This window comes from Corticium candelabrum, chromosome 7, assembly GCF_963422355.1.
Source record: "Corticium candelabrum chromosome 7, ooCorCand1.1, whole genome shotgun sequence".
In the NCBI taxonomy this organism is placed as follows: Eukaryota; Metazoa; Porifera; class Homoscleromorpha; order Homosclerophorida; family Plakinidae; genus Corticium; species Corticium candelabrum.
This window is the reverse complement of record NC_085091.1, coordinates 1061164-1086163: the sequence shown is the minus strand read 5'-3', so window position 1 is coordinate 1086163 and position 25000 is coordinate 1061164. Positions and strand designations below refer to the sequence as shown.

Here is a 25000-nt window from a genome sequence, read left to right as displayed (position 1 = left end):
TTGGTCACATGAAGCCATAGCATCTACTTGGTCTGATTGTCTTCATGAGTTAAATGTGCACCATCAAAGAGAGTGCACCATCAAAGAGAGCCACGACATCACTATTCGAATTCAAATGATAAACCAGACATTGTGGCATTTGACCCCGACAAAGGTTGCAACATTGACCTGGATCTAACTCTGGCACACCCTTGGAGCTCTGATATTTTTTCAAGGTTATCTGAGTCAAATGGTGCTGCTGCAGAAAGAAGAGAAGAGAGGAAGAAGGCAAAATACGCACAAGAAAATCTACCAGGTGGATCAACAGTCAGTTTCATCCCCTTAGTTGTAGAACATTTTGGACGATGGGTGAGATGGGAAAAAGCTTTTTGGTAGCCAAGAAGTCACGTGATGAACTTGGTCGGCAAATAAAAACACTTGAGTTTCTGGACATCTGGAGAAAGATTCTCAACTTAACTTCAGAAGTGCAACACAAAGGTCATCGTGAGAAAAATCTCAGCTCTCACTAATAACATTGACTGTACTGTAGATTGCTCTACCCAGTTTTTCAGCCATTAAGTTGGCTCCGGGTAGTCTGCATCGTTCTCTTTTAAGTGTTACATGTTTGTTTGTTTTTAAAATGTTCTAGTGAACTCTCGTAGTTGCGGAACTTTACATAGTATTATAGATGTATGCTTGAAATAAATTGTATTTGACAGGCAGACAGACAGATGAACAGACAGACGGACAGACAGACAGACAGACAGACAGATGGACAGTAGACAGACAGACAGATTGACAGACTGACTGATGGACAGATGGACGGACGGACGGACAGTCAGACAGACTGACAGACAGATGGACAGATGGACAGTAGACAGACAGACAGATTGACAGACTGACTGATGGACAGATGGATGGACAGACAGACAGACGGACGGACAGTCAGACAGATGGACAGTAGACAGACAGACAGATTGACAGACTGACTGATGGACAGATGGATGGACACAGACAGACAGATGGACAGTCAGACAGACTGATGTCAGCAACAAGTATTGTGTTGATAAATCAGTCTAACAACACCTTCTCAATAGTCTTTGTCCCTTTCAGATCTACTCTCGTAAATATCGGTTTTCATGACGTTCTCACTACCCTTCGGACATGCGTCTCTGACGAGGGGGCATGGAGAAACGTCGAACAAGCCATTGTCCTTTTTGGATCATCAATTGACGTTGGCATGTCACGATACCACTCAGCTAGATCTCTCGACTCGGACGGTGGGAAACGCAGCGTGCAGCCTCATCATCCACATCGAGTCAAGTTTGCAACGCCAGACTGAAGACAGGCACGTGACGTATTGTGTAAATAGGCAAGAAATGTAGACACAATTGGGTGGTGTTTAGTATAGACAAGATGGGCTCTGATGTGGTTTCTAATAGAATGTAGGATTTTATGATATTTGCTGGTTAATTAATTGACGCGTTAATTAGAGGTGGTAGAGTTGTATTCTGTGTACTAACAGTCGTTCATATAGAAGGTATAGACAGTAATGAGTCAAAACAATAGTCTTAATATCAACGATTCCATGCAACTGTATGTGCTGTTAACGCGCGTTAAGGTGTACTCACTGGCTCAGTTGCGCATGCGTTAATTAAGAAACTTGTAAAGCTACTTCCGGATTCGGGAAGGTAACATAAAATGGGAAAACTACTATCTGGAGTTACAAACATTTGATTATACAATGTAGTTTGCCATTTTAGGCAAGCGAGTGACAAAAGGTGAATGCATTCTGTTGTATCATATTTGACTTAATCAATTAATTGTATAGAAGGTATAGATAGTAATGAGTCAAAACAAAGTCTTGATATGAAGGATTCCTTGCAACGCAATGTGCTGCTAACGCGCGTTAAAGTGTAAGCACTGGCTCAGTTGCGCATGCGTTAATTAAGAGAGCCACTTCCGGAAGATAAAATAAAATGGGAAACCGACTACCCGAAGCTATAAAAATTTGATAATACAATGTAGTTTGCCACTTTAGGCAAGAAAATGACATAAAAGGTGAATGCCTATGATATGAAACGCTAAAGTATAGTAGGCCACAATGCGATGCATTCCGTTGTATCATATTGGCTTTGTTCACTTAATTAATTGTACTTATTTGTAAAATAAATGACATTTTTGTTCAAGCTTATAAAAGTCTCAGTAGCTTGCTATGAGAAATATCTGATGCATGACTAGTGTCTCTCTCGGTCGTTTTGATTTATTTCAGGATCATGAGATAGACAACCATTGAGACACAACAAAGCGACACGATCCAATGCAGTCTGAGTCCAATAACAGATGCTAAAGTACAATAAACAGCAAGCATTAATTGCGTGTGTGTGTGTGTGTGTGTGTGTGTGTGTGTGTGTGTGTATGTGTGTGTGTATATGTGTCACTGTGTGTGTGTGTGTGTGTGTGTGTGTGTGTGTGTGTGTGTGTGTGTGTGTGTGTGTGTATGTGTCACTGTGTGTGTGTGTGTGTGTGTGTGTGTGTGTGTGTGTGTGTGTGTGTGTGTCACTGTGTGTGTGTGTGTGTGTGTGTGTGTGTGTGTGTGTGTGTGTGTGTGTGTATGTGTGTGTGTGTGTGTGTGTGTGTGTGTGTGTGTGTGTGTGTGTCACTGTGTGTGTGTGTGTGTGTGTGTGTGTGTGTGTGTGTGTGTGTGTGTGTGTGTGTGTCACTGTGTGTGTGTGTGTGTGTGTGTGTGTGTGTGTGTGTGTGTGTGTGTGTGTGTGTGTGTGTGTGTGTGTGTGTGTGTGTGTGTGTGTGTGTGTGCTGTAAATCTAATATATCTCCCAACCCTTGTAAAACGTCCCAAATATGCCACTTTTCTCCGAGAGCAGCATCTGCTTGAGCCTGGGAACTCTCCTCAAGTAAGCAGACGTGCAGATGAACAAAAGCAGCAACACCAACAAACCATCAAACGAATAAGCTACGTAAATGTCAAACCACAGTAACCTTAAACCACACACAAACTAAATTATAAACCTACCGTTTACCATACTACTGATTGTACTGTACAGGTGGCAGCACAGACAAGCAACATACGGGAGTGGTAAAAATACGGGAACGTTAGCAGAATAAAAAGCCCGGATACGGCTGCAATCGTTATGACAAATCTGTTGCCAGTTAACGCTACAGCTGCAGCTGTTCCTGTTAAAAATGAAAAGGGTTAGTGTCTATTTTATATTCACAATTTTTCTAATTTTTAAGATCGTTTATACCGTCGTCAGGCGTGCTTACAATGGAAAAAGTGCGCGTCGCTCGCTACGTGGCCGGAAAGATTCCAGAATATGCCGGACAAGAGCGAGACGAAGACGACGACGAAGAGATTTTTGATCGCAGCGGCGCCGCAGTGCGGAACGAGGAGGAAGCGAGCGAAGCGAGCGAGGAAGAAATCGACATGGACGTGGATGACAGACGACTGAGGCGCTTAATGCTAAACAAACCAGAAGAAATAACAGAATCGAGGCGTAGAATACGAGAACCAGAGATTTTGGAACTTGCAGAGGATGATGTGGGCGTGGTCAATGAGGAGGAAGAGGAGGACGAAGCAGGATCAGAGGAGATTTCGGATGATGAAATAGAGAGGAAAAGACAGTTATTGCTTGAAAAGGCACGACAGAGGGAGGAGGAGAGAGACGCTATGGATGTTGAGGATGAAATCAAGAGTGAAGAGGAAGAGGAGGAAGAATCGGAGTACGAAACGGAGAGCGATAGCGAAGAGGAGGCGCCGAGATTGAAGCCTGTGTTTATTCGGAAGGCAGACAGGGTGACGGTGAAGGAAAGAGAGAAAATTGAGGAGGCGAAGGTACGACTAGAGGAGAACAACAAACGAACAGCACAGTTGAGAAGGAAAGAATCAGTGAAGGTAGAGTAATATTCAGTGATCGCAAGATGGACGATGACCTACTGTTAGTTGGCACTCAAATTAGTAAAAAATTATGTTAATTTTTTGTGATAGTCTGAGATTATGTAAAGGAGACATGTTTGTCGATCTGTTGTCTGTGTCTATTTGTTTGTTTGTCTGTTTGTCTGTCTGTCTGTTATTTATTTCTTACAACAAACTATGATATAATTTTGCAAAGAACTACAGTAATACAACTAGACTAATGTTTGTTGAAAGCTAACATTACAGCAAACTAAAACACTTATACATATCTAAGACTAATGAGGAAAAAATTGGGTGCTGAGAGAGTCAGGCCTTTCAGACCCACCGCACAACATGCTAAGTTTCTTAGATATAACTTTAACATTACACTTCTGTAATTGCACGGAGAATCTTTTCCTCCAAAAGTCTAAAAGTTCCGCAGCATTAGGTCTTCCTGCTTCATCTGATGAAAAGGCTACCAGTTTCTGCAAAAATTTTCTCGCCTCTTCTCTCCATGATCCAAAATGTTCCATAACAAGTGGAACGACTTTGACTACTGAGCCTCCAGGCAGTTTGTGTTGTTCGTACTTGGACATCTTTCTGGTTTCTCTTCGATTAGCTGCAACCCCTGCTGCCTCAGCAGAGCTTGGGAAAACATCTGAGCTCCAAGGGTGTGCCAGCGAGATGTCAAGATCAATATTAGCACCTGACTCAGCATCAAACATGATAATGTCAGGTCTACATTCAGAGTTAGTATATCTGTTTCTTGGCTCACGACAATGGTGAATTTGTAGACTTCTAAGGCACTTCGAACACACTCCAGCAATAGACTCATGGGACCAAATAGGGCCTCCCCTGTCTTGCAGGTAAGTAAGTGGTATCCACTGTCATCTAGTGATGCATTGCAATTACAAGACTCTACCCATTTTGAAATGGTGATAGGCAGACCCAATCTCACACGGCGTGTCAAGCGAAATTCGCAAGGGTTGAGTGTGAATCCGTATGATGTTGGTAGTGCATGCAACCATGCGCCTGCGCTCTTTCCTTGAAGGGAGCAAAACCTTGCTTCATCTCTTGCAGTTGGAGCTGCATCAACCAAGTGCTGGAAATCTTCTTTGAAATTAGAAATGGACAACTGATGTTGTAGCTTTTTAATTCCTTTGTAATATGAGATCTTCTTTTTGGTTGGAAGGTATGATCGAAAAGCATGTCCAGCAGGGCTAGATGCATCACAAGTGAATTTGTCCATGATGACGTTCAGATGTGGGAAACGAGATGGTAGCTCAGATATGGTATGGGACCACGAAGCAACAAAAGCAGGACTAGCAATGGAAGATAGCGGGGATAGACCAAATCCTCCCATACAAATAGGAAGACATGTCTGTTTCCAGACCTGATCATCCACAAATGTTTCACCAAGAAGATGAACAAATGTTTTTCGAGATTGAAAATCTTGGATGGACGCAGCTTCAGATAGCAAGGTAGGCTCCACAGATCTAGCCAAGTGATCAAGTCTAGGAATATGACAATGTCTTAGAAGTAGCATTGAACTTTGCTGATCTTCTAATTTCTTGAGTTGGTCGCAAAGTTGGTCTCCTTAACACACGTTGTAGACACGAAGCTAGCTGTACCAACTGGTATACCCAGAAAAATTGAACCATCATGACTCACAGGAATTCCGTCAAAGCCAGTGAGATGAGTCTGTTTGTCTGTCTGTTTGTCTGTCTGTCTGGCTGTCTGTCTGTCTGTCTGTCTGTCTGTCTGTCTGTTTGTCTTTGTCTATTTGTCTGTTTGTTTGTTTTGTCTCTGTTTGTGTGTCTGTTATAAAAAAACGTTTAATTGAATATAACTTTAGCTGTTAGCCATAAGAATGGGACTTGTAAAAGTCACATGGGCAAGTGTGTTGTACACTCAAAAGGATTGTAACGATAGGTATAAACCAGGAGTAACATCTCTATGCCTCATACGTGATAAATCTCATTACTCTGACAATTCCAGACTATTTCAGTGATATTACAAAATCTGAAACAACAAACTTTCTGTACCATTTTAGAGACATTTTACCAGCACATGTGCTACAGTAGTGCGTTTGAAGCAAAATAGCGTCTAAATTCATAATACTTTACATAATACTTTACAACTAGTTGATCATGGTTTCTGGTGGCTCATAGCTGGGATAGCAAGATTGAAATACAGTTTTAGTTACTAGTTAATATTAATATTAGTTGATTAGATGTGTATGTGTGTTGTTAGTTGGCTGGTGAGGCTATCCGACGAGAACTTCAAGACGAACAAGGAGAGTTTGAGACTTCCAACATTGGAGATGTCAATACTGATGATGAAAATGAAGAGGAGGCGGTGAGACAGATTTTTAGTTATAGCGTTATGCATGCAGCATTAGCACAGAGTTCCATCAAAAACATGGTAATATTTCTTTGTTCTTGCATACACTGGTTGAGTTTGTTTGTTTGTGTGCATGTATGGTGTGTGTGTGTGTGTGTGTGTGTGTGTGTGTGTGTGTGTGTGTGTGTGTGTGTGTGTGTGTGTGTGTGTGTGTGTGTGTGTGTGTGTGTGTGTGTGTGTGTGTGTGTGTGTGTGTGTGTGTGTGTGTGTGTGTGTGTGTGTGTGTGTGTGTGTGTGTGTGTGTGTGTGTGTGTGTGTGTGTGTGTGTGTGTGTGTGTGTGTGTGTGTGTGTGTGTGTGTGTGTGTGTGTGTGTGTGTGTGTGTGTGTGTGTGTGTGTGTGTGTGTGTGTGTGTGTGTGTGTGTGTGTGTGTGTGTGTGTGTGTGTGTGTGTGTGTGTGTGTGTGTGTGTGTGTGTGTGTGTGTGTGTGTGTGTGTGTGTGTGTGTGTGTGTGTGTGTGTGTGTGTGTGTGTGTGTGTGTGTGTGTGTGTGTGTGTGTGTGTGTGTGTGTGTGTGTGTGTGTGTGTGTGTGTGTGTGTGTGTGTGTGTGTGTGTGTGTGTGTGTGTGTGTGTGTGTGTGTGTGTGTGTGTGTGTGTGTGTGTGTGTGTGTGTGTGTGTGTGTGTGTGTGTGTGTGTGTGTGTGTGTGTGTGTGTGTGTGTGTGTGTGTGTGTGTGTGTGTGTGTGTGTGTGTGTGTGTGTGTGTGTGTGTGTGTGTGTGTGTGTGTGTGTGTGTGTGTGTGTGTGTGTGTGTGTGTGTGTGTGTGTGTGTGTGTGTGTGTGTGTGTGTGTGTGTGTGTGTGTGTGTGTGTGTGTGTGTGTGTGTGTGTGTGTGTGTGTGTGTGTGTGTGTGTGTGTGTGTGTGTGTGTGTGTGTGTGTGTGTGTGTGTGTGTGTGTGTGTGTGTGTGTGTGTGTGTGTGTGTGTGTGTGTGTGTGTGTGTGTGTGTGTGTGTGTGTGTGTGTGTGTGTGTGTGTGTGTGTGTGTGTGTGTGTGTGTGTGTGTGTGTGTGTGTGTGTGTGTGTGTGTGTGTGTGTGTGTGTGTGTGTGTGTGTGTGTGTGTGTGTGTGTGTGTGTGTGTGTGTGTGTGTGTGTGTGTGTGTGTGTGTGTGTGTGTGTGTGTGTGTGTGTGTGTGTGTGTGTGTGTGTGTGTGTGTGTGTGTGTGTGTGTGTGTGTGTGTGTGTGTGTGTGTGTGTGTGTGTGTGTGTGTGTGTGTGTGTGTGTGTGTGTGTGTGTGTGTGTGTGTGTGTGTGTGTGTGTGTGTGTGTGTGTGTGTGTGTGTGTGTGTGTGTGTGTGTGTGTGTGTGTGTGTGTGTGTGTGTGTGTGTGTGTGTGTGTGTGTGTGTGTGTGTGTGTGTGTGTGTGTGTGTGTGTGTGTGTGTGTGTGTGTGTGTGTGTGTGTGTGTGTGTGTGTGTGTGTGTGTGTGTGTGTGTGTGTGTGTGTGTGTGTGTGTGTGTGTGTGTGTGTGTGTGTGAATTGAAATATTATTATACCTTTTTATGTTTTGCAGTACGAAATGTGGAAAGTCAGAGAGTTGAAGAGAATTAAGAGAGACAGAGAAGAACGGGAACGGTGAGCTGTACTATGACATTGCAAAAGGCCTTCTATCTGTTTGTTCACATACTCATTCATCATCGTCTGCTTGTCAGTATGCTTGTTTGTTTGAGCGATGCATCCCTCCAATACAATAGTCTAGTGTATTGTGAGATACATCCCTCCAATACAATAGCCTAATGTGTGAGATGCATCCCTCCAATACAATAGTCTAGTGTATTGTGAGATGCATCCCTCCAGTACAATAGTCTAGTGTATTGTGAGATACATCCCTCCAATACAATAGCCTAATGTGTGAGATGCATCTCTCCAATACAATAGTCTAATGTATTGTGAGATGCATCCCTCCACTACAATAGCCTAATGTGTGAGATGCATCCCTCCAATACAATAGTCTATTGTATTGTGAGATGCATCCTTCTAATACAATATTTTTAATTTTGCTGTTTGTCTGTTTGCTTGTTACATTGATTGGTTGTGCAATATCTATCCTTTTGTTTGTTTAGTTTTTTTGTGTTTTGTTTTTGTTTGTTTGTGCATTTCCTTGTTTTTTTGTTTTTTCATTATATTTGCCAGTTTGCTTGCTTACATATTCTATAGTCACTGTGTCTTCTAGTATGGAAAAGGAGAAGCAAGAGATTGATTCTATTCACCAAATGACGGAAGAAGAACGTCATTCCATATTCAAGAGCAATCCCAAAGAAATCACAAATAAAGCAACAAAAGGAAAGTACAAGTTCTTACAGAAGTATTATCATCGTGGCGTCTTCTATCTCGAAGAAGAGCAGAACGTGCTGAAACGAGACGTGTCCATGCCAACACTTGAGGATCATTTTGATAAGACAATACTGCCACAAGTTATGCAAGTGAAGGACTTTGGTAGAGCTGGAAGAACGAAGTGGACGCATCTTGTTAATGAGGATACAACGAAGGTATAGTTCATGCATACACATCAAGATAGGGACGAGAGTTAAATCAGATTGAGTATTGTGTGTGTGTGTGGGGGGGGGGGTGCGGTGGAGCAGACGGTAGAGCGTTTGTGATGACATCCGGGATCTTGTATTCTGTGATGAGGGTTGAAGGTTCGATCCTGGTGGAGGCGACACTGTCGCAATTTCCTTGAGCAAGAAACTCACCCACACTTGCTTCTCTCGACTCAGGAGTATAAATGAGTACCTGGTCATCGACTGGGGTGGACAAGACTGCTGGTTTGGACAAGACTGCTGGTTTGGCAGCAGCGTCATGCAGCAGACGGGTACGTGTGGGCCTTGATGTCCAGTTCCAGAGCTGCGCCATTGTCAGTGCCCCTGGATGACTCTGGCCAAGCTCCAGGTGGATTGTAGCGCTGGCCCCAAGACTCCACGTAGCGCAAGGAGGCCCTGTCTCTAGAGGCAAGGGGAGCTATCTCCGCAACTGACCTCAAGGTCAACGCCGAAAGACGTGGAGGGCTTAACATTTGTCCATGTGTGTGTGTGTGTGTGTGTGTGTGTGTGTGTGTGTGTGTGTGTGTGTGTGTGTGTGTGTGTGTGTGTGTGCGTGCGTGCGTGCGTGCGTGCATGCGTGCGTGCGTGTGTGTGTGTGTGTGTGGTGCGATAGCTCAGTTGGTTAGAGAGTCATCTTTTGGATTGTTTACATCCGAGACCTTAAAGACCTTAAAGGGTCGCAAGTTCAAGTCACAGTGATGGCGAGCTATGGCATAATTTCCTTAAGCAAGAAACTAACACACATTTGCTTCTCTTGACTCAGGAGTATAAATGAGTACCTGGTCATTGACTGGGGTCCTAAGCGGCCATCGGCTGTGATGTGACATCAGCCACTGGGGTTCTGGTGAGACTTCGGCTGCTCACACCACAGTTGGCTTCACAAGTTGGTGCTCCTGCGAGTGCCTGGTCCGGCTCCAGGAGTTTGCTAGCGCAGGGCCAGAGTTCCCTGAGTAGCACACAGGGCCCAGCTTAACAGCCGGGGGCATGACCTCTGAGAGGCAGCTCCTGACATTTAGGATTTCATTTTTTAGGTGTGTGTGTGTGTGTGTGTGTGTGTGTGTGTGTGTGTGTGTGTGTGTGTGTGTGTGTGCGCGTGTGTGCGTACATGTGTGTGTAATACATTCTAATTACTTATTTATTATTTAGTCTGATTCGCCGTGGGCTCAAGCAAATCCTCTAAACGTCAAGATCAGTAACAAGGGAGGCGGAATGAAGCAAGACTTTGCTCGACCATCAGGGAAAAAACGGAAAGTCTAGTTTGTCATCAGAACAACAAAAGTGTATAAATCAGTTCGGAATTAACCTTCAATTCATCTTCAATTTAGACACTTGTTCTTATTACATGTGTATTTTGTCTCGAGGACATCGTAATAATAAACTGTAGATACAAAATTTAGACAACCGCGCAACTTGTGTTCATGTAATCCGAGGCAGTGTGCAGTCACGTGACTTTTTATCCGGGATTTGCGCAAAAATGGCGCGTTTGTTTGGCGGTGCGTTGTCTTGTGTTCTTCCTCCAGGAGCTAAGGACGTAAGGTTTGAAAATTGTAACTAAAATTGCCGGTGTGAGTTTTGAATAAGGTTTTGCTGTCAGCGAAATTCGTCAAGTTCCTGATAATCAGGAAGTGTTTGTGCATGAAGAAACAGATCAGAGTGTGATTATTGAACTGCTGGAATACGATGGAACGCTGCGAGGGAAGCAAGCTGTTAGGTTAGTGAACCCGATGAATGAAATAGGAAACGATTACTCGGGACTGAGCGGCAACTGACTCTGACAGAATGCCGAACAATGACAGAATGAATGAAAACTACCCGCCAAGTACAAGATTTTTGAGTTTGACTGTACGGCATGTTCACTAGCAGTTAGAGGGCAGTTTGCTCTGCACCCTCATAGGCGTAACTAAATTTTTAGCCTCAAGTAAAATTTACCAAGGCACTTTGTTAATATCAACTAGTAAAAATTATGAAAGCTACTAAGCACTGCATGCGCTAGGGTTACAGTAGTGTTCTGGACCGGAAACCATTTGACCAATGGACCAGACCAAGTAATGGACTAATGGACACGACCGATTGGGATCATGTATAGTGTGCTCATTGTTATCACTGGTGTGATCTGATCATATCGTTGTTACAGTATGCTTATGTGCTAGATGTTATGTTCTCTTTTTTGATCTTCAGACAGACAGACAAACAGAAACACACACACACACACACACACACACACACACACACACACACACACACATGCACACACACACACACACACACACACACACACACACAAATGCACACACACACACACACACACACACACACACACACACACAAATGCACACACACACACACACATGCATGCACGCGCGCGTGCGCGCGCACACACACACACACACACACACACACACAACAGATGAGACATGTTATAAGGATAAGAGCGAAATTTTTTATATACACACTCCAGTCTTTTCTGCTGCTATGCCCACTTTTAGTTAACTGCCTCGGTTGTCTCATGCCTATTTACGCCACTGACCCTCTTAGTATAGAAACTTTGCTGTTGTGCTGTAGTATTATTGTTGTTGACAAGAAGGGTGTGAGTTAATTTGGATGCTCTAAATCTAATGGCTGTTTTCAACTGAGAAATCGTTGTGTATGAAGTTAGTGATTGCTTCGTTTGCTGTGTGCAGATACCATTTCGAACAACTCGCTCACAGTAACAGCGCAGTTGCACATCAAGTGAAGCCACGAATCTTGTTGTCAGTCTGTCTGTCTATCTGTCTGTCATCCATCCATCCGTCTGTCTGTCTGTCATTCATCTGTCTATCTGTCTGTCTGTCATTCATCTGTCTTTTTGTCTGTCTATCTGTCATCCATCCTTCTGTTTTTCTCTCTGCCTGTTGGTCTGTCTGTTTGTCATCCATCCATTCATCGTCTGCCTGTCTGTCATTCATCTGTCTTTTGTCTGTCTGTCTGTCTGTCATCCATCCTTCTGTCTTTCTGCCTATCTGTCTGTCTGTCTGTCATCCATCCATCCATCCATCCATCCGTCTGTCTATTTGTCATCCATTCATCCATCCATCCGTCTGTCTGTCTGTCTGTCTGTCAATTTCATTTATTGAAACACAAACTCTACGTTACATTTCTAACACTAAATACAAGAAATCTACTGAGTTCAGCTTTAGTTTAATGCAAACTACTTTGGTAGTCTCTATTGTGTATGTTCTCATCTTCTTCTTCAGGGAAGACACGTGTCAGCTTGTGGAGGATGACTCTAGCGTTGCATCGGTGTAATATTATTGAGAATTTTTTCTCCAAAAACCTAAAGTCAGCTTCATTTGTATAGCCTTCAATGTCCCTTGATCTTCTGGCTAGTTTGTTTAGATAGTTGGTAGCTTCTGATCCCCACGTTCCAAAATGTTCAAATACCAGAGGAGTGAAATTGAGGCTTGATGTATTGCCAGCAAGTTGTTGTTTTTTGTATTTGATCATCTTCCTTTCCTCCCTTCTTGCTGCAGCAAAACCTTCCTCTAAAGCTGCCTGCTTTAAAGCGTCTTGGCTGAAAGGATGAGCCATAGCCACATCAAGGTCATAGCTACACCCAGAGTCATACACAACTATGTCTGGTCTATTCTCATTTCCAGAGTAACGATGTCGAGGTTCTTTCTCGTGATGAATCTTTAATTCATGTAGACAAGTGCTCCATGTATTTACAATTTCATCGTGTTACCACACAGGTTCACCTCCATGTTTGCATGTAAGATGATATTCACCTGTCAACTTGCCACATTCACACTGGATGTTTCAGTTGACAAAAGGTGCAGGTATGTCCAACCTCAGAGATGCTGCCAAACGAAATTCGTTGGGTTTCAGTGCAAGAATCTCTTCAGTAGGAATGGCTTCCAGCCATGACCCAGCTCCCTTACCTCTTATTGATCTAAATTTAGCTGCAGCTCTATCTGGTTGTGAAATTGAAGTTTCCAGGCAGGAATTTGCGTTTGACTTGTGTAGTTGACTAGATAGTTTTTGTTGTAATTTCTTGGGCTGTTTGACAAACTCACTTAATTAAATGTTGGGAATCATCACAACCAGTAGACTTGACAGCTTGATGAATATCGGCCGAGATCTTCGAGACATTATCAGTTGAAAGCAAGAGTGATACATCGTTAGTCAAGTGAGGGAACCTAGTAGGCAAGTTTTACAGAGTATGCATCCATCCTCCTAAAAACGCAGATGAAGCAATAGCATCGACCGATGTCATTCCGAATCCTCCTAATTTGATAGGAAGTGTTGCCTGTTTCCACCGTTCATCGACTATTGATGGCACTCCCAATATTTTACAAAAGGTTCTTCGAGTCCTGTTGTCATGTATTTCAGCTGTAGACTGAAATAAAGATGGTGATACTGACCTAGCCAAGTTGAAATAAAGATGGTGATACTGACCTAGCCAAGTAATTTAACTTGGGAACATGGTAATGACGTAGTAGAAGGCATTTTGACTGAGGATATTCTAATTGAGACAAAGCAGAGCAAAGTGATTGACCAGAGTGAGCTATGCCTTCAGACTTGGAAAGGACAAAGGAAGAACTTCCCACGGGAATGCCTAAGACCATAGTCCCATCATTCGTCACTTGGAATGGGCAATGTTTGGTATTAAGTGGGTCAGGAGTGGATCATAGTGATCTGTCTGTCTGTCTGTCTGTCTGTCATCCATCCATTCATCCATCCATCTGTCTGTCTGTCATCCATCCATTCGTCTGTCTGTTTGTCTGTCATCCATCCATCCATCCGTCTTCCTGTCTGTCTGTCTGTCATTCATCTGTCATTTGTCTGTCTGTCTGCCTGTTTGTCTCAGTATGTATGATCAGATGCAGCATGTATGTAATGTATGTATGATTGTATGTCTTAACTGTCAGTAATTGATGCTACAGGTCTTAACAATAAACCAACTGCCGAATGAACAACTAGCTCTTAACGCATGCCCAGAAGCATACAGCTTGGAAGGTGACCAACAAGTATCAAAATTTCACGAAGCAGTAAGTCAATTCAATGAGCACGTGTTATATGATTGTGTATCATGTGTTAGGGGGATGCCAGTAATATCGTTCACATTCACTTGGCTTTGTTTCGGCTACCTCAATACACGACCGACATTCTGGTTTCATTCAACAATCCTACCTACATCAGGTGAGCATCTGTGCATACGGTAGAGAGGAGCAGACAGACAAACAACTGGACAGACAGACAGACAGACAGCTGGACAGACAGACAACTGGACAGACAGACATACAGACAGACAGTTGGACAGACAGACAACTGGACATACATGCATACATACAGACGGACAGACAACTGGACATACATACATACATACAGACGAACAGACAGACAACTGGACAGACATACAGACAGATGGACAGACAGACGAATACATCTATGGTCATGGGCAATCTAACATGTGGGTTCGGATCATAGGCACAGAGTGATGGATGGACGGAATCAACGGCAGATAGACAGGTACATACGTAGACAGTACACAGATAGATCAGATGGGTGGACAGACAGACAGACAGACACGTAGACAGACAGACACATAGACAGACAAACAGACACATACATATAGACAGACAGACAGACACATAGACAGACAGACAGACAGATACATAGACAGGCAGACAGACACATAGACAGACAAACACATAGACAGACAGACAGACACACACAGATAGACAGACAGACACACACATAGACAGACAGACACATAGACACACAGACAGACAGATACATAGACAGACAGACAGACAGACACATAGACAGACAGACAGACACATAGACAGACAGACACATAGACAGACAGACAGACACATAGACAGACAGACAAACACATAGACAGACAGACACATAGACAGACAGACACATACACATAGACAGACAGACAGACACATAGACAGACAGACAGACACATAGACAGACAGATACATAGACAGACAGACAAACACATAGACAGACAGACAGACACAGACAGACAGACACACACAAATAGACAGACAGACACAGACAGACAGACAGACAGACACAGACAGACAGACAGACAGACACATACACATAGACAGACAGACAGACACATAGACAGACAGACAGACACATAGACATACAGACAGACACATACACATAGACAGACAGACAGACACATAGACAGACAGACAGACACAGACAGATACATAAACAGACAGACAGACACATAGACAGACAAACACATAGACAGACAGACACAGACAGACAGACACACACAGATAGACAGACAGACAGACACATAGACAGACAGACAGACACATAGACAGACACATAGACAGAGAGACAGAGACACACACATAGACAGACAGACAGACAGACACATAAACAGACAGACACACACACATAGACAGACAGAGAGACAGAGACACACACATAGACAGACAGACAGACAGACACATAAACAGACAGACACACACATAGACAGACAGACAGACACATACACAGACATACAGACACATAGGCAGACAGACACATAGACAGACAGACACACACACATAGACAGACAGACAGACACATACACAGACATACAGACACATAGGCAGACAGACACATAGACAGACAGACACAGACAGACAGACAGATATTGTCTCTGAGCTTGTTTTACTCTTTACTGTTTGTTAGTCAGGAGAGCAGTAGTGTAACAGCAGTCGCTTGCAACATGGAACAATGGACAGCAGGCCATTGGCAAACGCTTATCAACAGTCTATCTCTCACAGATCCATCGATATTTATCACAAACCAATCGTAGCAATAGTTTTTCGATAGCAATTTAAGTTAAGTTGTTGTTTGTGTATACTTTAATGCTTGTGTGTACTTTCAACCTCTCCTATTAGCTTTGATGTGCAGAAATTCATTGATTTCAGCTCTGTTTCTGTTGGTTTCCCGTGAGCCGACCATCGTACCAACCCACTGTGGTCAACAAGAAACGCGTAGCCTATGAGACTGTTGTGGATCTAGGAGTGAGTGTAACACAACAGTTACTGACAACGTGGATTAGTTGGAGTGATTTCCGTGCAAGGAACTTACTGAGAGAGATGATCGAATGGTTCTTGCATTGGTCAGTTGACATACAAACTGGTCCTGTAATGTACATGTACATAGACACTTCGATACATTAGGCTGTTGTATTGAAGGGATGCATCTCTCAGTACATTAGACTATTGTATTGGAGGGATGCATCTCACAATACACTAGACTATTGTATTGGAGGGATGCATCTCACAATACACTAGACTATTGTATTGGAGGGATGCATCTCACAATACACTAGACTATTGTATTGGAGGGATGCATCTCACAATACAGTAGACAATAGTACTGGAAGGATGCATCTCACAATACACTAGACTATTGTATTAGAGGGATGCATCTCACAATACACTAGACTATTGTATTGGAGGGATGCATCTCACAATACACTAGACTATTGTATTAGAGGGATGCACCTCACAACACACTAGACTATTGTATTGGAGGGATGCATCTCACAATACACTATAATTGTATTTGGAGGGATGCACCTCACAATACACTAGACTATTATATTGGAGGGATGCATCTCACAATACACTATAATTGTATTGGAGGGATGCATCTCACAATACACTATAATTGTATTGGAGGGACGCACCTCACAATACACTAGACTATTGTATTGGAGGGATGCAGCTCGTAATACATCAGACACCATACTACACAGCTGCATCTCTGCGTTTGTGACATTCATTCATACATGTCGAGTTGATGGCTTCAGTTTCTCGCGAAGTCGACTCTCCAAAGTATTTCTTATCAACCTGAAAAACCAGTTGTCAACCAAGCATATCTACATTAGAGAAAAAACAACTACAACTAGGATCTCTCTCAAAGAAACTCCAACAACGTGTCACCTCTAGAGAAAATAAATGCAAGTTTGGATCTTGAAATTCCGACACAAACGATTGCCTGTATGTGTCACACATAGTCTAGGAACAGACATGAAATGTGTAATGAATATTTGGGATTTATTTTAATTGCATAAAATTCACAATTTGTTATACCAATCCAACTCCTCTCATCGACAGCAAGACTAACGTCGTTCTGTCCATGAAATCTTGTGGTAGACTGACACGTCGCTGAGACAATGTGATGCAATCAAATGCAGGAAATTGAAGACCATCCTACACACATGCAAACCACACTCATTCACATGTCTTATCCAGATTAATATCAACATGGCAGGCTGTCTGTCAAGCATCTTTACTTGTGTACCTTTTGTTCGCAAATGGTGGTTGGTGCTTCCGATCTCTTTGCTCCATTTGCACGAAACTCTGATTGGAAACACACAATACAATGTTTCAAAGGCTGTCTAGCACATTTATTGTTTGTGCTCTGCCACCTTTTAGCTCTGCAACATAGCCTTGACCAAGTTCTTTCCGACTGAAAGTTTGACAAAAAATACTGTGATTATTTACACACACACACACACACACACACACACACACACACACGCAGACACACACACACACACACACACACACACACACACACACACACACACACACACACTGACACACACACACACACACACACACACACACACACACACACACACACACACTCACGTTATTGGTCACTATTATCTTAAACTGTTCAGTTGTTTATCATACATGTAGTAACTATTTTTAATTAATAACCTAGTAACTATTGTCTATGTTATGTTACATTACAATATAATTTAAAAAAATTTTAAAATTATGTCAATAACACTGACATTTGTTCTCTTATCAGTTGACGTTTCTCAGCTCGAGTTTGAGATGACAATTGTCTCCAGCTTCTGTTAACTACAAAAAAATTTGGCACTTACAACTTGCTACATTAGTAACACGTGATTAATTAATTAATTAATTAATACAAAATATTTAATTTAAAAATAGTATAAAAAACCAGGAGTTCAAAATATCTTACGTAAAACAACTGTTCTGCAGCCTTTCAACAAACTAAAACGTTTAATCGCCGCCGACCAACTCATTTAAAAGAACTTAGTAGTCACGTGATTAATCACGTGATAACTAATGATGTCCAGACCGCAAGCCGCGCATCGAGTTCAAACATGGAGGCGCGGAAGGTCAAGAAGGTGTGTTGTCTCGGTGCTGGCTACGTCGGAGCCTCAACGTGCAGCGTCGTCGCATACAAATGCGTAGACCTACAAGTGACAATCGTCGATCTCGACGCGGCCAAGATTGCCGCCTGGAACTCACCGGATCTCCCCATTTACGAGGTGAATGAAACTCTCGTCGATCCGTGTCGTTTTCTTAATGCCCTTTGCGTTACTAGCCGGGATTACAAGAGATTGTTGAAACGGCAAGAGGTCGAAATCTCTTCTTTTCTGTTGACATCGATGCCGCCGTCGTAGAGGCCGATCTCATCTTTATCTCGGTCTGACACGATTTTTGTGTCGTTTATTTGTTATTCACGAGTGTCTCTTGACTGTTCTTAGGTCAATACACCCACTAAAACGTTCGGTTTGGGCAAAGTGAGGTCACATCCGGTTCTACTTCCGGTCTGATTTCTAAGTTGTTATTTTTGGGTTTTTTTGTTGTGTAGGGGAGAGCTCCGGATCTTAAATATATTGAAGCGTCGGCTAGGAGAATAGCTAGTCTGGCGAAAGGGAGAAAAATCGTAGTTGAGAAGAGTACGGTGCCTGTGAGGGCTGCAGAAAGGTATTAGGATTTATATTAATTTATATATCTTGTTAATATTAATAATGTTAGTATAAATATTAAAAAGTGTATAGTCTTTATTTATATAGGCGAGCTGTGTGTGTGTGTGTGTGTGTGTGTGTGTGTGTGTGTGTGTGTGTGTGTGTGTGTGTGCGTGTGTGTGTGTGTGTGTGTGTGTGTGTGTAATATTTTATAATTTATTGTTAGTTTCTTATGATTATAAATAATTATTTAAAAATTATTGATTTATATATAATGTGTAATGTATTTTATTACAATTATTATTTTGATTATACATGCATTACGTATTTATTTATTTCTATTATATTATATTATTTAATTAAATATTTGTATTAATTCCATTTGTATTATTTATTGATTAATTTTGTATTTTCTATTTAATTTTATTCATTCATTTATTTTATTTATATTTATTTTATTAATTAAATTTTATTAATATTAATATTAATATTAATTTTATTTAATAAATTTATTAATATATTAATTAATATATTATTTATTATACCTGTGGTATACTTACAATAATTAATATTAATCTAAATATTACATATTGATTGATATTATTATAGTATTGAGAGGATATTTGAAGCCAATCGAAAGGACAACGTAGAGTTGGAGGTTTTATCAAATCCCGAGTTTCTAGCCGAAGGAACAGCCATGGAAAATCTACTTAATCCTGACCGAGTTCTAATCGGTATCAAAAAATTTAATTAATATAAATAAATAATTAATAAAAGTTGATATTAATTTTATGTTTATAAATTTGGTTATGTGTCTTTCCGGTGGCAGGTGGCTCTCAAACAGCATCCGGTTATGCTGCAATGAAGCAACTGTCTTACATCTACTCGCATTGGGTTCCTGAGTCTAAAATTATTCTCACAAATACTTGGTCGTCTGAACTCTCAAAGCTTGTTGGTTCACTGTTAGACAGCATGGTGTGTCGTCTCTGTTTGAATTCGGTTGTGTGTGTGTAGACCGCTAATGCTTTCTTAGCTCAACGTATTTCAAGCATTAATGCAATTAGGTGAGCATGTTTGATGTATTTGATATCAATTTATGTGGTGGATTACAGTTAGGGGATGCAGTTTATAGTATGCAGTACAGAAATAAATTGATTGGACATGCTGCCACATTTGGTCAGATGTTGTCAAGACAATGATGAGTCTGTCATAAATGATTGGGACGGTTGTATTGTAGTAGACTTTGGGGTGGATAGTGATACTATAATGTAGATGGTTGTGCATAAACATTGTCAATCTAGTGATTAGAGCCAAGTGATGTTGAAATGGATGGACACACACACACACACACACACACACACACACACACACACACACACACACACACACACGACTTATGTATTAGTATTTTAGATGACAGACAAACTACTGGCCAGACAGATGGATAGATGGATAGACAGGTAATTGGACAGACAGACAGACAAACAGACAGACAGACAGACAGACAGACACAACATACAATAAATAACAGATACCATTATGGACAGACGGTTAGACAGACAGAGACAGACGACAGATGGGCAGGCTGATAGTCACAGTTAAACAGACAGACTGACAGACAAAAACACCACGAATAAACAGATGGACAGACAGGTAGACAGATGAGCGGGCCGATAGACTCAGTCAAACAGACAGACACAAACATACAATAAATAAACAGATGGACAGACAGGTAGACAGACAGGCAGACGGGCAGATAGACTCAGTCAAACAGACAGACAGACACAAACATACAATAAATAAACAGATGGACAGACAGGTAGACAGACAGACAAACAGACACAAACACAACAAATAAACGGATGGACTGACAGGTAGACAGACAGATGGGCAGGCTGATAGACTCAGTCAGACAGACAGACAGACACAAACATACAATAAATAAAACAGTTGGACAGACAGGTAGACAGACAGACACAAACACAACAAATAAACAGATGGACAGACAGGTAGACAGACAGACAGACACAAACACAACAAATAAACAAATGGACAGACAGGTAGACAGATGGGCAGGCTGATAGACTCGGTCAAACAGGCAGACAGACACAAACACACTACAAATAAACAGGTGGACAGACACGTAGACAGACAAACAGACACGTGTTTTCAGCAAATGAGACAACACACGTTCTGTGTGATGTCTCTCTCTCTCTCTCTCTCTGTAGTGCTGTATGCGAGGCAACAGGTGCAGATGTTACCGAAGTTGCACACGCAATTGGCACAGACTCACGAATAGGGAACAAATTTCTGGGTGCAAGTTTAGGTTTGTTGCTCTTTATGACAATAAAATAATTGAGATTTAGTTGATTTATTGTTTTATACTGTAACAGGATTTGGTGGTAGTTGCTTCCAGAAAGACATTCTCAATCTTGTTTATTTATGTGAGGCTCTTAATTTGCCTGAAGTTGCTGCTTACTGGAATCAGGTGACTATGCATCTATGCAGCGCATGATTTGAGTGTACTTTGGTGTCTAGCTGTTTGTCTGTCTTTGTCTGTCTGTTTGTGTGTCTGTTTGTCTGTATGTGTGTCTGTCTGTCTGTCTGTTTGTCTGTCCATACATGTATTGATATGCCTGTTTGTCTCTTTGTCTGTCTGTCCATACATGTATTGATCTGTCTGTTTGTCTGTCTGTCTGTCTGTCTGTCTATCTGTCTGTCTATCTGTCTGTTTGTCTGTCTCTGTCTGTCTGTCTGTCTGTTTTTTTGTCTGTCTGTCTGTCTGTTTGTCGGTCTGTCTGTCTGTTTTTTTGTCTGTCTGTCTGTTTGTCAGTCAGTCTGTCTGTCTGTCTGCCTGTCTGTCTGTCTGTCTGTCTGTCTGTCTGTCTGTCTGTCTGTCTGTCTGTCTATCTGTCTGTCTGTCTGTCTCTGTCTGGCTGTCTGTCTGTCTGTTCTTTGTTTGTCTGGCTGTCTGTCTGTCTGTCTGTTTGTCAGTCTGTCTGTCTGTCTGCCTGTTTGTCTGTCTGTCTGTCTGTTTGTTAGTCTGTCTGTTGTTTGTCTGTCTGTCTGTCTGAATGTCTGTCTGTCTGTCCATACATGTATTGATCTGTCTGTCTCTCTTGCTGTTAGTCTGCCTGTCTTTATGTATGTTTGTCTGTATGTATGTTATTGTCTGTCTGTCTGTCTGTCTGTCTGTTTGTCTGTTTGTCTGTGTATGTACAAGTAGAGTGTATATGAGAATAAAGTATCAATCTGTCTATCTGTCTGTCTGTTTGTCTGTCTATTGTCTGTCTGTTTAAGTGTCTGTTTGTTGTCTTTATGTTTGTCTGTTTGTATGTCTGTCTTTATGTTTGTCTTTTTGTTTATTTCTTTCTTGCAGTCAATGCATTTGCTGGAATTAGGTTATTGCTTTGAATGACTACCAGAAACGTCGATTTGCCACTCGCATCATCAATGCACTGTTCAACACAGTAACTGACAAGAGGATTGCCATTTTTGGATTTTCCTTTAAGAAAGACACAGGAGACACACGGTACAGTCAGTACATTGGTTAGTCTGTTTGTTTGTCTGTCTGTCTGCCTGCCTGTCCAATACATATATTTTCAATATTGAAATCTACAATCAACACAACTAAGCAACTCTACTGTCCCAATCTGTTTGTCTGTCTGTCTGTCTGTCTGTCTGTCTGTCTGTCTGTCTGTTGTCTGTCTGTTTGTCTGTCTGTCTGTGTGTTCGTCTGTCTGTTTGTCTGTCTGACTGTGTCTGTCTATTGTCTGTTTGTTTGTGTTTGTCTCTGTCTGTTTATGTCTCTTATTGTTATGCTTGACTTGCATTATGTTGCCATCTGGTGCCATACAGAGAGTCACCTAGCATCTATCTGTGCAAGCACCTAATGGATGAGGGAGCTCAACTTGTCATATTCGACCCAAAAGTCAAACACACACAAGTCATTGCGTACAAACGTTTTTCATGTTGAGACGTCCTGTAGCACTCTAACACTACTCTCCTCTTGTTGCTCGTTGCAGAGATCTGAAGCATCCCATGATATCCGAAGATTCGTCAAGAGGTGATGTGTTGTACCTACTGAGAGTAACACAACAAACAATTATTGAACAAAATGAAATAAGACGAACGTGTAGTAGCAGGCTTGCATAGTTTCACTCCTCAAGAAGTGGAATGGGCTGGTTACACAAGACTAATAATGTTAGGTGTTGATATCAATGTCGTCAGTTTCACTCCCTTTTGCAGTGATTTTCCTACAATACATTTGATGCGTCCTGGGACGCATTGGAGGAGGTTGGGACGTAGATTTCAGACAGCGGGACGCATCCTATTAAGTGCATTCTTGTCTACTAAAACCTATCCTACCCCCTATAAGGAACTGATGATGAGTTAATGAGCTAGAGGTCACACCAGGTGTGCTCATTAGAGCTTGTACATGTTACATTATTAACCTAAATGGTTCCAGTTGCTTCCTGTACGTCTTACAAGATAATTGTATAATGATCATAGCTCCACCCCTTGTATCTGAATCCTCTTTGTCCTTTGTAGGAGGACTTAGTTAACCTAATAAACGAAGATGCCAGGCTCTGCTATACCAAGATCATCGGGAAGGTCCAAAAGGCAGCAGAAATATTGTAGATTCAAAGTTCAACCTTATGGAGAATAGTCTAAACCTGCTGGTTTATTGTAGAATAGTAGCAGCTAGGCGTGTTCTGTTTACTTACTGCTAAACTGACTTTGCGTCTAGCGCTTGCTCCAGTAACTGTGACAGATGTACTTGTCATACCAGTAACAAATGCTGGCTGTGATGACAAAACTACGGAACCGTTTGTCTGAAGAGAAAATTGACTGCTTGATGCGCATTTTACTAGAAGGACCACCTATGTATCAGTTTAATTTTGAGCGTGCATTTTGCAAGTGGAAAGAGCACAAAACTAGAAGGTTACTTGAACAGCACCCTGGGTGCAAAGTGTTATAGGCACTCACGGCCACATAACATGATAAACATAATTACAGACTGTTATTAAAAGTTTGTTTGCACAAGTTTGGTTATTAAACTAGTAAAACATGCTCACATGTTTGTTTGATATAGATTATAGTAGAAAGTATTTGCCTATAATACTTGGACAGCATCTAGGCATAATTTGTATGACTATATTATAACATGATGAACATAGTCAGTGTGTATTTGAATTTTGGTTTAATAATGAAACCTGTCTACAAGTTTGGTTGATATACATACATTACAATTATATTCACCGCAGAAAATGTTTACTACTGTACCACATTACCTACTTAGGCCACGCCTCTTTAGGGGCGGGGCCAAATATGCGCAGGATGAGGACGCATGTTTGAAGGGGGTTAGGAAAATCACTGCTTTTGGATAGTCAAAAAGTGGGATGGGCTGGTTACATCAGATGTTGATATCAATGTGGTAGTTTGCAAATCCAAGAAAGCATGGTGACTGTTGTGTGTAGCCACATTGTTAAGCATAACCGTTCAAGGTCTTGTGTACACATGTACGCAATCTGGTCGACCACACGACACAATTACAGAGATCGACACAATTACAGAGATTGTGTGTTGCAGCCTAATGCATTGTCTTGTTGTAGTCGACCGTTTAGTGACGATTTGTCACGACCCGTACAAGGCGACTGAGAATACTCACGCCTTTGTTGTGTGCACCGAGTGGGACATGTTCAAGGCAAGCTCTAAATGCTGCTCTCATCTTGATTAATAATTTTCATTCTTGACTGTAGAGTCTCGATTATCAACGTATTTACAGCAACATGGAGAAGCCGGCGTTTGCTTTTGATGGGCGAATTGTGCTGGATCATGATCGGCTGCATGATATTGGATTTCATGTGGAGACAATAGGGAAAGTGGTTGGACCGAGGAAGTTTATCATACCAACTACCCCTCCTCCTACCAGTTGAGTGCAGGTGGAGACACACGTGGCGACGCACATGGAGAAATACGTGGACACATATATGTTGTTTTACTTGGAAACGTATCAACTGCTGTTTGAACAGAATACAGAGGAGATTTTTTGGATTTTTTTGTTTTAGGATGAATTTAGGTAGACAAGTCTGGTGTACACAGAGTGTTGCTGGCAACTTGCTAACGCACGTTAAGGTATGCTGTTAGGACGTGAAACAGATTGAAACTGCTTAGCTCGTAACTTTGAGAAACTGCTTAAATTGAATTAAACAAGTGACGACACATACGTGTACGTACACTGCAAAGTGTAGTCATTACGGCCAGAGATGCCTGACTAACGCGCGTTAGAGTAAATGGGCGGTCTGATGCTGAGGTCGTCGTTTCGGTCGTTTACAGCCGGAGGCGTCATTCTTCCGTATCTGCGTTGCTCAAACTTATCAACAGGCTGCGTGATTTCTCATCTACAGACAACCAGTCTACC

At 41.8% G+C, this 25000-nt stretch overlaps 5 protein-coding genes across 6 annotated transcripts in view; 4 read left to right on the top strand and 1 right to left on the bottom strand.

Annotated features, from left to right (window-relative positions):
- The window catches only part of LOC134182574 (uncharacterized), a 13223-nt gene extending 11750 nt beyond the window's left edge, over positions 1–1473 (top strand). Inside the window, exon 17 of the mRNA XM_062649994.1 lies at positions 1093–1473. Coding sequence (XP_062505978.1) covers positions 1093–1321 — 229 coding nt within the window. The 3' untranslated portion in view covers positions 1322–1473. The remainder of the gene's footprint in view (positions 1–1092) is intronic.
- A 1653-nt stretch (positions 1474–3126) lies between these two features.
- On the top strand, positions 3127–10247 carry LOC134182321 (microfibrillar-associated protein 1-like). Its single transcript, XM_062649718.1, has 6 exons — positions 3127–3192; positions 3255–3892; positions 6146–6250; positions 7805–7866; positions 8465–8780; positions 9978–10247. The coding sequence occupies exons 1-6, from the start codon at positions 3132–3134 to the stop codon at positions 10086–10088; spliced, it is 1293 nt and encodes a 430-aa protein (XP_062505702.1). The 5' UTR covers positions 3127–3131; the 3' UTR covers positions 10089–10247.
- A 37-nt stretch (positions 10248–10284) lies between these two features.
- Positions 10285–15656, top strand: LOC134182323 (ran guanine nucleotide release factor-like). Of its 2 annotated transcripts, none has more exons than XM_062649722.1 (6): positions 10285–10367; positions 10426–10542; positions 11513–11561; positions 13754–13837; positions 13909–14009; positions 15519–15656. In XM_062649722.1, exons 1-6 carry the CDS (start codon positions 10306–10308, stop codon positions 15643–15645), a joined length of 540 nt encoding a protein of 179 aa, XP_062505706.1. In that variant the 5' UTR covers positions 10285–10305; the 3' UTR covers positions 15646–15656. The 2 variants fall into 2 exon arrangements, with proteins under 2 accessions (XP_062505706.1, XP_062505705.1); XM_062649721.1 differs by having other exon boundaries at positions 13754–13858.
- A 38-nt stretch (positions 15657–15694) lies between these two features.
- LOC134182322 (uncharacterized) lies at positions 15695–17928 on the bottom strand. The gene is made up of 9 exons (XM_062649719.1): positions 17841–17928; positions 17647–17716; positions 17272–17312; positions 17145–17203; positions 16934–17053; positions 16784–16858; positions 16630–16719; positions 15924–15977; positions 15695–15850 (listed from the first exon to the last, which is right to left on the bottom strand). Exons 1-9 carry the CDS (start codon positions 17902–17904, stop codon positions 15695–15697), a joined length of 729 nt encoding a protein of 242 aa, XP_062505703.1. The 5' UTR covers positions 17905–17928.
- Positions 17929–17973: 45 nt separating this feature from the next.
- LOC134181960 (UDP-glucose 6-dehydrogenase-like) overlaps positions 17974–25000 on the top strand; it is a 7433-nt gene continuing 406 nt past the window's right edge. Inside the window, exons 1-14 of the mRNA XM_062649258.1 lie at positions 17974–18153; positions 18210–18311; positions 18373–18408; positions 18480–18595; positions 19186–19310; positions 19406–19527; positions 19591–19640; positions 20805–20902; positions 20970–21064; positions 21978–22108; positions 22435–22530; positions 22602–22642; positions 24192–24283; positions 24339–25000. The exon at positions 24339–25000 is cut by the window's right edge and continues 406 nt beyond it. Coding sequence (XP_062505242.1) covers positions 17986–18153; positions 18210–18311; positions 18373–18408; positions 18480–18595; positions 19186–19310; positions 19406–19527; positions 19591–19640; positions 20805–20902; positions 20970–21064; positions 21978–22108; positions 22435–22530; positions 22602–22642; positions 24192–24283; positions 24339–24515 — 1449 coding nt within the window. The 5' untranslated portion in view covers positions 17974–17985 and the 3' untranslated portion in view covers positions 24516–25000. The remainder of the gene's footprint in view (positions 18154–18209; positions 18312–18372; positions 18409–18479; positions 18596–19185; positions 19311–19405; positions 19528–19590; positions 19641–20804; positions 20903–20969; positions 21065–21977; positions 22109–22434; positions 22531–22601; positions 22643–24191; positions 24284–24338) is intronic.